This window comes from Microcebus murinus, chromosome 1, assembly GCF_040939455.1.
Source record: "Microcebus murinus isolate Inina chromosome 1, M.murinus_Inina_mat1.0, whole genome shotgun sequence".
Lineage (NCBI taxonomy): Eukaryota > Metazoa > Chordata > Mammalia > Primates > Cheirogaleidae > Microcebus > Microcebus murinus.
This window is the reverse complement of record NC_134104.1, coordinates 129305203-129317480: the sequence shown is the minus strand read 5'-3', so window position 1 is coordinate 129317480 and position 12278 is coordinate 129305203. Positions and strand designations below refer to the sequence as shown.

The 12278-nt window shown below is 39.9% G+C and overlaps 1 protein-coding gene across 3 annotated transcripts in view; it reads right to left on the bottom strand.

Annotated features, from left to right (window-relative positions):
* Positions 1-12278, bottom strand: part of KAT2B (lysine acetyltransferase 2B) — a 100661-nt gene that overhangs the window by 61219 nt on the left and 27164 nt on the right. For all 3 annotated transcript variants that reach the window (XM_076005651.1, XM_020290022.2, XM_076005653.1), the window contains exon 2: positions 10488-10614. In XM_076005651.1, the coding sequence (XP_075861766.1) occupies positions 10488-10614 (127 nt within the window). The remainder of the gene's footprint in view (positions 1-10487; positions 10615-12278) is intronic.

Sequence of the window (12278 nt, the reverse complement as noted above, 5' to 3'; positions counted from 1 at the left end):
TCAGATTCTTTGTAATATGAAACCAGCTAAGGTGCTAACATATAGTGGGTTTAACTTATGGAAATACACGCGATGATTTCCTTTTTATTTTTTTTGAGACAGAGTCTCACTCAGTTGCCTGGGCTAGAGTGCCGTGGCATCAGCCTAGCTCACAGCAACTTCAAAACTCCTGGGCTCAAGCAATCCTCCTACTTCAGCATCCCATGTAGCTGGGACTACAGGCACGTGCCACCATGCCCGGCTAATTTTTTTCTATTTTTAGTTGTTTGGCTAATTTCTTTCTATTTTTAGTAGAGACAGGGTCTCACTCTTGCTCAGGCTGGTCTCAAACTCCTGAGCTAAAGCAATCCTCCCGCCTCAGCCTCCCAGAGTGCTAGGAATACAGGCGTACGCCACCGTGCCCGGCCCATGATTTATTTTTTAAATCAATGGCTCACTGTTTTTAAGACACAAAATAATCTGCCAAAATAAATTCTTAATCAAAATTAGAAAGAGTTGCTCTGATAGAAATTGAGGTAGAAGCTTCTATTTTCAGAAGGCTCGGGGGCCCAACCCCTTCACTTGTTGGGATTTCATGGTTTGAAAACCACTCTTTGGAAACATCTTTTTGCATATTTTGAAGAGTAGACTACATAAAAAATCAAATTGCTTAAGAGGTGTGACCTGAAAAGGCTCATTTCCCACTGATTCTGCCCATGATGAAATCTGTGCTCTCTCTTCAAAGCTCTGTATATAACCCAAAGGAGAAAGGAATAGGGCAATGCAGATAGGGGAAGATATAAATGAACCAGCAACACTCCCCAGAGGTGAAGGGAGAAAGGTTCTACTGGACAAATGGTGGGTAACTTTTATAGCGGAAGATGGTATCTTTTCCTCTGAGAATGAAGGAATGGTATAGGTCTAGAGTAGGAGAGGCTGTACTGAGGCAGGAGGAGAATATTGTATGAGAAGAGTTAAGCTTCCTAGAATGAATAATGGGATAGGGAGAGATCAAATTAGAGAAGCTGGAGTGTACCATCTGCCTGGGAAAAGGAAAAACAAGAGTGTGGACAAGTCACCATGAAAGAGAAGCTCTCCTGTAAAGAAAACCAGACAAGAACAGTAATGACCACCCTGTATAAACACAGAGTTGTCTAGACATGCCAAATTCTCTAACTCTCCAATGCAACCCTTCTCCAAGGAGGCTAACTATGGATCCGTGTTGCCCAAGGCTGGTTTTTGATCGTTACCCATCTCTGAATGTCTAGCTCTCAGCTTTTTACTGTCACCAAACCCACATCACCAGCTAACTTATTCTCAAGCCCCAATCTCCCCTGCACCATACCCCACATCCTCTCCATCCCAAGAACACAAGGGCACCATCATCATGGCAAAGTGGACTCTAAGAATGAACTCCTCATGGCCCTCCTCAAAATGGCAGCACCCTCTTGCTGGCCCTGTTTCTGCTAAGGAGCCCACCATTCATTCCTTCAGTGTCCTTTACCTTCCACATGTTACCAGCCACCAGATTCAGCTGGGCTTCCTTGCCCTGTCTCAGAGTCACTGCATTTCCTCTTCCCCCCTTTGTGACCATCAAGATTTCAAGCCTACAGTTATGAAATAGCTCCCAGACTATTCTCACTGCTGCCAGGGTAGTTTTCCTAAAATACTACTTTCCTCAAACCCATCTCTACAATTTAATAAAGATTGCTCCTGACTCTTTGGGGATACTGAACAGAATTAGACTTGTTTATCTCTGGACTTAATCAGGAGCCCCCTTAATCAACCCAACCCATGTGAATGCCTAGGTGTACCTCACTCTAACTGCAAAGCTAAACTACTTACTGTACTGATAACTTACTCATATTAAACCAAAAAAGGTCATGCATTATTAAGAGAAATCCTTCTCCTCATCTTTTCTAAAGATTTTTTTGATGCAAATAGGCTCCCTTCCATTATCTAAAAGCATGCTTTTAAAAAAGAGATATATGCCTCTATTATGTACGAGTCTGGGAGTATATTATTAAAAACTAAAAATTAAATAAAATAAAAATCTATAAACTACAATGCACAAATCTATAGCAGTTAACATGCCACAGAACTCATGATACAAATCACTGCTATTTACAGCATTGATGTATGCTCCCTAATTTAAACTCCCTTGTTAACTTGGTGCCAGTGTACACTGTATCAGCAGTATGAAATTAGCCCTTTCCCTACACCCCTGCCTGCAGTGGAGAAACATTCTCGGTAATTTAATCAATCTTTGAAAATTAGCATTCCCCGCTGTTTTTATGTGCCTTGACTAGAATGCCCTGGGAGCTGTAAGTTTTTCATATTACTGACCATTTGTATTTGTTCTCCTGCGTACTGCCTATTTGAGCTTCTTTGTTTGTTTTTTTAAGATATTGGTCTTTTTCTCACTACCTTGAAAGAACTTTATGTACTAATCTTTAGTCTGTCACATTCATTGCAAATGCTTATGGATTTTGTTGAAGTTTTTGTTTGGTTGATTCAATCTGGTTGTATAGAAACTTTAATTTTTTTATTTCAGAATATTATGGGGGCACAATTGTTTAGGTTACATATATTGCCTTTGCCCCACCCAAGTCAGAGCTACAAGCGTGTCCATCCCCCAGACAGTGCACACCGCACCCATTAGGTGTGAATATACTCATTCCCTCTTTCCCTCCCACCTCTCCAATAAATGTTACTACTATTTGTGCACATAAGTATTTATCAATTAATACCAATTTGATGGTGAGTACATGTGGTGCTTGTTTTTCCATTCTTGGGATACTTCACTTGAATGGGCTTCACTAGAATGGGCTCCAGCTCTATCCAGGATAATATAAAAGGTGCTAGATCACAATTGTTTTTTGTGGCTGAGTAGTACTCCATGGTATACATATACCACATTTTGTTAATCCACCATCTATTGATGGGAACTTGATTTGTTTCCACATCTTTCTGATTGTGAATTGTGTTGCTATGAATATCCAAGTGCAGATGTCTTTTTTATAGAACGTCTTTTTTTCCTTTGGATAGATGCCCAGTAATGGGATTGCTAGATCAAATGGTGGTTCTAATTGTATCTCTTTGAGGTATCTCCATATTACTTTCCATAGATGTTGTACTAGTTTGCGGTCCCAACTTTAAATTTTTTAGAAAGTCAAATCTACACTTGGAATTTCTTTTAAATCTTTGCAAAGCTCTTTTCCTTATAACATTTCCCCCTAGCTCTTTTAACAAGTGTGTTTTTTTTTTGTTTCTTTGTTTTTGAGACAGTCTCACTTTGTTACCCAGGCTAGAGTGAGTGCCGTGGCGTTAGCCTAGCTCACAGCAACCTCAAACTCCTGGGCTCAAGCAATCCTACTGCCTCAGCCTCTCGAGTAGCTGGGACTACAGGCATGTGCCACCATGCCTGGCTAATTTTTTCTATATATATTAGTTGGCCAATTAATTTGTTTCTATTTATAGTAGAGACGGGGTCTCGCTCTTGCTCAGGCTGGTTTCGAACTACTGACCTTGAGCAATCCGCCCACCTCGGCCTCCCAGAGTGCTAGGATTACAGGTGTGAGCCACCGCACCCGGCCACAAGTGTGTTTTTAAAATTTAAAACATTCCTCCATGAAAATGAAAATGAAAATGTCATAAAAGATAAAAATAAAAAATGCTGAGAAACTGTTCTGGATTAAAGAAGACTAAAGAGACATGACAACTAAATACATATGTGATTCTAGACTGTATGCTTCATAGAGAGTAAAATATGTTATAAAGGACATTTTAGGTCAACTGATAAAAGGAGACTACAAACAGTAGATTAGATAAAAGTATTACATTAATGTTAAATTTACTGAAGTTGATAACTAAACTGAGGTTATGTAAAAGAATACCTTTATTTTTAGGAAATATATATTGAAATATTTGGGGGGAAAGGGCTATAATATATATGTAACTTATTCTCATATAGTTCATATAGGAACTATATGAGGAACTCATATAGGAAAAACGAGTAAATTCATAGAGACTCATGTATATATATGATTCTATCTATATGTATATTTGTGTATATATACAAGAACAAGTAACAAAGAAAATAGGATAAAATGTTACCAATAAGTAAATCTGAGGAAAGGATAGATTAGATACTCTTCATTACTATTCTCATGACTTTTATGGAAGTTTTAAATTATTTTCAAATAAAAGTTTTTAAAAAATCTGAGCAAGGATTTCAGTTGGCGTCTGAAGTAAATTTATCTTGAAAATATGAATGTGGACTGCCTTTTATCTTTCACTCCATTAACATGCTACAAACTATTAAATGATTGCAAATATATAAAAAATTTTTTTTTCTTCCACCTTAATTTGATAGTCAAATGTAAAAGATTCTCCTTTTATTTTAATAGTCTTCCAAGGGCCAGGCACAGTGGCTCACGTCTGTAATCCCAGCACTCTGGGAGGCCAAGGCGGGAGTATGGCTCAAGTCAGGAGTTCAAGACCAACCTGAGCAAGAGCAAGACCCCATCTCTACTAAAAATAGAAAGAAATTGGCCAACTAAAAATACATAGAAAAAATTAGCCGAGCATGGTGGTGCATGCCTGTAGTCTCAGCTACTCGGGAGGCTGGGGCAGAAGGATTACTTGAGCCCAGGAATCTGAGGTTGCTGTGAGCTAGGCTAACGCCACGCCACTCTAGCCCGGGCAACAGAGCAAGACTTTGTCTCAAAAAAAAAAAAAAAAAAAAAACCAAAACAAATAAAAATAATAGTCTTCCAAGGGCTTGATAGAAAGCACTGGTACATAGTAGTTACCCAAGATTAGCCAACCCCTGACCTGTGGCAAACGCGTATTCCTTCTAGCAGGCCACAATCCCCCCCAGTCCCTTTTGTGTGGAGGGCAGGGCAAAGCAGAGGGAAGGTGGGAGTCAGAGGGACCTGGAGACACTTTGCTTTCTTACATCTCTCCAGGAGATTGTACCTTGGCACCTCCAGTGCTGTGTCGGACTTGCAAACACCCAGGGTGCTACAGAGCTACCCGCCATATGGCCACTGCCAAGAATCACGGAGCAGCTGTTGCCTCGCTGAGAACAGGAAGTGCAGTGTCACTGTGTGCTGTGACCCTTGCTAAGCGCTGGCCCTCACTCCTTACCAGCCAGTCCTCACATGCCCTGCAGTGGGCACCACGGGCAGCAGTGGCGAGGCAGCTGACACGTCCCTGCTCCTTTGGACCAGAAGCAAACAGCACAGCATGTGTAGGATTTATAAGCTGCTCGAAGACATATTTTGTTCAAGAAAATTAAGGGTCAAGGCTAGAAGAGGTAAAATTAATGACTGCAATGAAACCCGTTGAACTGACTAATGTGCAAAAGACTTATTTAAAAGTAGTTTCATCTGTAATCTCAGATGGAAAAAAAGAGAAGTCTAAAAGTAAGAGTCGCGGTGGCTCACCCCTGTAATCCTAGCACTGTGGGAGGCCGAGGTGGGCGGATTGCTCGAGGTCAGGAGTTCAAAACCAGCCTGAGCAAGAGCGAGACTCTGTCTCTACTATAAATAGAAAGAAATTAATTGGCCAACTAATACATAGAGAAAAAATTAGCTGGGCATGGTGGCAGATGCCTGTAGTCCCAGCTACTGGGGAGGCTAAGGCAATACGATTGCTTGAGCCCAGGAGATTGAGGTTGCCGTGAGCTAGGCTGACGCCGCGGCACTCACTCTAGCCTGGGCAACAAAGCGAGACTCTGTCTCAAAACAAAAAAAAGTAACAGTCCATTAAATGAGTGCAGTCCAACAGAAATATAATGCAAACCACAGTGTAAATTTAAATATTCCAGTAGCCACGTTAAAACAAGGTAAATAGGTGAAATTTATTTTAATAATATATCTAATATGTACCAAAGTATTATCATTTAAATATATACTCAATATAAAAAATTATTGGCCAGGTGAGGTGGCTCACACCTGTAATCCTAGTAAATATCTTTAAAATTATTTTACAGGGTTTGACTCTTTTTCCATTAACACTATTGATATGTGTGTATGATTACTGGTGATTAAATTAACCATGTTGACTGCATGTGAAAATAGAACAACAGTGTACAATAATTGAAATATATGAGAATTCGAGCTTGCACCATTTGTGACAGAACTCCTACCTCTACTTTGTTGATAACAATCCAGAAATAATATGCATGAATAAGATAAGACAAAATGTCTGGAATTTACAATAATCTGGGGGGGGAGGACTTAAAAATTAAATTATAATTTTTAAAAATTAAATTAAAAAAGGGAGGGGACTGTTAAATAAAACAAAATTGGCAAGTGTTAATGATCATTAAAGCTGGGTGATGGTCACAAGGCAGTTTATTAAACTATTCTTTCTGCCGACATGTGTGTTTGAAACTTTCCATGATAAAGTTTTTTTTAAAGCAGGGAGTGAGGGGAAAAGGAGACATAATCTCAAAAAAGGTTTTCTAAAGCCCCTTATACTGAGACAAATAAATAAACGATAGCATTCCAGCAAGAATTCCAATAGCACTTGAAAATGTGCATGTGCAGACATTTGAGTTTTAAGAAAGCCAACTAAAGGATAGAGGGGAAACAAGAAAGGAAGAATAAAATATTTTTAAAACACTTACAACTCTAATACCCTGAGAAAATTACTGTCAACAACTCAATATATATCCTTCCAGACCTTTTCCTGATCCTATATATAAAAATACATGTTTGCGGTATAATATGAAATACATATGTTCTTTATCCCCAGTTCCTGTCTCAGAGCTTCTAAAACTCTTGAATTCCTGAGAAATAGGAGTCTCTTGTTATTCATAAAGAGCCCCTTTTGATCACACCTGAGTTTAGGCTTATGAGGTGACTTAAGGTGAGGAGCCCAGATAGCCCAGAATGAGGACGGGTCACCAGAAACACCTAAGTGACAGATTAGAGGATTAGAGGATAGGATTTTACAGCCACACCCACCAACCTCCAGGAAAGATGGGGGAGGGAGGGTTGTGGAGATTAAGCTCTCTAAAAAAAAAATCTGAATGAGATGTGATAGATAGCATTCCAAATGGCTGAAAGTGTACGTGGTGGTACCACGTGTCCAGGTGCACCAGGGTAGCACACCTGTAAAAGGAGCTCCTTACCCCTTCCCCTAAACCTTGCCCTATGCATCTCTTCATCTGGCTGTACATCTGTATCCTTTATAATATCCTTTATAATAAACTGGTTAACTTAAGTGTTTCCCTGAGTTCTCTGTAAGCTATCGTAGCAAAGTACTGAAACCAGGTAGGGGAGGTTGTGGCAACCCCAACTTATAGTGGGTCAGTGAGAAGCAACTGGCACCTGAAGTGGGAGCAGTGTTGTAGGACTGAGCCCATAACTTGGATGTGATGGCATTTCCAGGTAGATGGTGTCAGAATTGAACTGAATCATAGGACACCCAGCTGGGGTTCAGAAAGTTGGAGAAATGCTTGACATGTAGGGGAAAAAACCCACACATCTGGTCACAGAAGTGTTCTGTGTTAAGAGAATAGAAAGAAAAAAGTTTATTTTTTCCTTTACAATGTTATATTTTCTAAACCAATAAAACAGGATGATACTTAGGAAGGATCAACACTGTTCTTTTTTTTTTTTTTTTTTTTTTTTTTTTTTTTTGGGACAGAGTCTCACTTTGTTGTCCAGGCTAGAGTGAGTGCCGTGGCGTCAGCCTAGCTCACAGCAACCTCAAACTCCTGGGCTCGAGTGATCCTTCTGCCTCAGCCTCCCGAGTAGCTGGGACTACAGGCATGCGCCACTATGCCCGGCTAATTTTTTTTTTTTATATATATATATCAGTTGGCCAATTAATTTCTTTCTGTTTATAGTAGAGACGGGGTCTCGCTCTTGCTCAGGCTGGTTTTGAACTCCTGACCTTGAGCAATCCGCCCGCCTCGGCCTCCCAAGAGCTAGGATTACAGGCGTGAGCCACAGCGCCCGGCCAACACTGTTCTTGAGTCAGCATCCTGCACCTGGGGAAGGACCACCTTCCATGTAGTTCTTCTAGGGCAAAAAGTGGGGTTGGGCACGCGACAGGCACTATGCCAATCAGAGCCCCTCCTCTGGGCACCTAAATCCCGAACAAATACCTACAGGGACAGAAGCAGCTGGAGCAGTGGCAGTATCCTGGACAGAAGGTCCATGAATTTCTGCAGCTGAGATCCTCAAACCAGACTGAAACCTGTTTTCCTGTTATTTTCAGCTTCCGGAAGCTACTACCCTTCTATAAACAGTGTTTTCTTATTTAAACTATACAGAGCTTATATTTGTTGTCTTAGTGAAAGAACCTTGACAGTGTTGTGATGCTTCTACAAACATGACAACACCTAATAACCATGTATTTATGTGTCAGGTACTGTCCTACAATTTTTTTTTTATTTGTGTTATCTCATTTAATCCTTACAATAGATCCTATGAGGTAGATACTATTAGCTCTTAACCCATTTCAGAGCTGAAAAAACTGAGGTCCAGAAAGATTAAGTAACGTGCTCCTACTCACAGCTACCGTCTATAGACCAGCCAGGCTGGTGGATCCTATAACTTAGCCCTAAATTATAAAAACTCCAACCAAACTGCTTTATGACCAGGTTTCTTGGTTAATAACATGTGAAGAATATTTTTCCATGTTGGAAAATACATCTTTTTTTAAAATAGCCATATTGAATTGTATCGATTTTCATAATTCAACCAATCCTCTCCAACACTGGATTATTTAGGTTGTTTCTAGCTTTTTGATATCATAATTATTTATAATATGATAGTAACTGTCTTTTTAGTTTAATTTTGAGGGCACATCTTAATTTATACGTAGGTTAAATTCCTGGCATGGATTTGCCAGGTCAAAGGATATGTACCTTTTTTTTCATTCTTTATTCTTAATTATGTATCCGCAAATACAGGCATTTGTTTTCAAAGCTTGTTAACACACATAAAAGGAAACAAAGTTGACTGTTTTTTGTGAAGCACTGTTTCTGCCTTGGGGCATTCATGTGTGTTTACATGCTTAGCATGGAGACAATCTGCTCAGCTAAGAAAGAAGATTCTGTTTTAAATGTTATTAATTAAATTAATGTAGGATAATAGGATTTCCCAATCAATACCAAATACAGTTCAAGCCCAGGGCTTAAGGAGTTCTTGTGTCCAATGTTTTATTGCATCATATTTCCTGAGGCCATTCTAAACGGCATTCACTCTATTCACTCATAGGTGGATTGTAAAAAAGATAAATGATAAGTAAAGACAGTTCTGCAACTTTTGGAATCTTTCCTTCGTACTGGCTCCTTCAAAATTCACAGTGATGAAATTATTAGTGTTTATTTCTTCTGTAAGATCAATACTCTCTATTTGCTTGTTCAGAAGGTTACTCCAGTGCAGTGACCGCTTGGGAAGATCACACTATCTGCTTTTTTGCTTTGTAAGTATTGAAATACTCTCCAGCTGAGTACAAAATAAAACTTCAGACTAGACCTAACACCATGCTAACCTTGGAGGCTGACGCTGCACCATTTGATGTCACCAGGAAGCTCTGGACAAAGAGGATGGCAAGAGAAGCCACCTACTTATAAATGGTCAGATGGAAAGAACAAGGACCTTAGTGAGAATGTTCTGCTCAGTCCCTATGTCCTTGCAATACCAGGCAGTAAACTGACATTTCTGGGGAGACTGGATAACTAAAGGCAAAAAAGCAAGAATAATATTCCAAGACCCTTTATGAACTAGAATTTTAATATCTAAGAAAAACTAATTCCCCATTAACTTTTATCTACTCAAACAAAATATGATTTCAACAAAAATATTTTTATCCTAAAACTAGTATTAGGACCCAGAACACATAAGCACAGTCCTTGTTGAGTAACTCTGCAGCAGAGCCTATCTTGCCAAACTGACAATGATTATTTTCCAGGGTCAGATAAGAAAGTTGAAAGGGGAAACGCAGGTAAACATTCACCAAACACAATGAAGAGCAGCGGGCAATGAAGAATGAACTTTCAGACACAGGAAACTAAGGAGCATGAAGATAAAATGAAGCACCCCAGAAAGCTCAGAGAATCATATACTTATTAGCATTGTTATTATTATAATTATTAAACAAAGAACCAGTCAGTTGAGGTTTCAACCCGAGGGTCAGAGACTCTCGGGCCCCTCATCAGAATGAATCAGGACATGCTACACATTATTCATTCTAACTGGCTCGCTTGTCATGTTTCATCTTATTTGGCAATCCCCCAGTCCAACCCAGCTCTTGCAGAAAGGGAGAGGAGACAAATAAGGAGTCAGCGCAAACAGTGCAGGGTTTGTCTCTCACATGAAGCCCTCCCCAGCAAACTCGTGAGACTAGAGAGACTCTTTTGTTGTTGCCCTCACATAGAGGTAAATAGCATTCAAGTTTGGTTAACCCACAGAATTCAGTAAGTTAGGACTCTCCAGCAAGAATGAACTTGTTGGAATTTCCTGGGAGATTTCGGAACTCACCTAGGGCATGGCTACAACTCCGACAGGATTCTGTTAGACTGACAATTATTTGCTGCAGATCGGCTCTGGGGGGAGTGGGAGAGGGGTTGGGGTTTTTCCAGCCATTGCATTTACAAGACTCCTCGGCCTGAAAAAGGAATGAAGAAACAAAGTTATGCAACAGGCAGCCATGGACCAATTGTTTTACATGAGAACAATACACACTAGTTATAGGACAGCCACCCCTCCCCCACTTTGTAATTTTCTATCTATGCAAGAGAAAAACAGAAAAGGCAAAGGGAATATTTGATTTGGGTGCTTTGTTTTTTGTTTTGCTTTGTTTTCTGCTGGCTTGAATCTGCATGCTGCAGTTCAGACAGGTGACCTACACACTTTGCTACCACTGCCCCCAGTGGGTGTCCATGAAGTGGTCAGTTCCAAGAGAATCCATCTCAAAAGCTTCTCAAAGCAACAGGCCAGACTCCTGAGGTCACACAAACACAGCTAAGGTCTAGGCTAAAATTGAGCATTGCAGGCCCCAAGGCTCCAGCTGCACCTCTGTCCTGTAGACCAGAAGGGAAAACCACAGAACTGAAGAAGTTAGCAATCTTACGAAGAAGGGATTGGGGCACACCCAGCTGAAGCCACATTTGCAGGCTCCTCCAAGTTTTTCTCAGCATTAGAAATGGAGAGGACTTCATCATACAGTCTTAGGTAGAAACTTCTGTATATTTCCCAGGTTTCCTGTACCGGAACACTATTACTTTAGCAATGCTCACTAGAAATCTTCCTTAACTTTGTCCACATACTCTTCACATTTTCCTACCTTTATAGAGAAAAGTGAGCATGATTTGGCCTTTTTGCAGTGACGTAGGCTATGAAGCGGAGGGCAAGCATGGCAAGATTATCAATTATTCTACCAGGCTACTGAATTATGTACTCCGGGGGTTCCTAAAGTATGGAGGCTAGTATGCTCATACTGCTTATAATTCTTCTGCCACTTCCCTACTATCCATTACCACTCCATCACTCTCACCATTTATTTACTGCTTCAAATCTGCTGTGGCTGGGAGACTAGGAAATACATTGTTAAAATAACATGTAACACAGATGGATTCATTTTAAGGGAGAGCCTTCTATTTATACTATCCAATATGGTAGCCACTAGCCACATGTGACTACTGATCACCTGCAATGTGGTTAGTCCAAATTAAAATGTACTGTAGACGTAAAATACATGCCAAATTTAGAAGACCAGGGCAAAAAATAAAGTATCTCTTTAATAATTTGTATATTTATTATATGTTGAAATAGTATTACTTTAGATATATGGGTTAAGTAAAAGGTATTATTACAATTAATTTGACCTGTTTCTTTTTATTTTTTTAATGCAGTTATCATAATATATAACATTACACATGTGGTTCACATTATACTGGATAGCACAGGTCTATAAAACAAAGTTCGGTGATTTTTGCGCTTGGGCTTTGTGTTAGATTTTAGGTTCTTTCAGAGGTCTTTCCTCCTTCCTTGCTTTTCTTTTTTCCCCTCCCTCTATGTACTAGATTAGATGGCTGAAGTTAGTAGAATTCCGACTTCAAGAAAATTTCAGAGTGGCTGCCACCTTGACCTCATTCACAAAATTCTCCAAAATAGAGGCAGTCTCTGAAGTATGGATAGGTATAAGAGAAAAGGAAAGAATAAGTGATTGGCAAGGTAAGAAGAGTCAAGGTAGAATAAGAAAAATCTGCTTTAGAACATGAGTCCTTCTCAGTGGGCCCTGAGAAGCAGTTCCTGAGAAGCACTCAACTC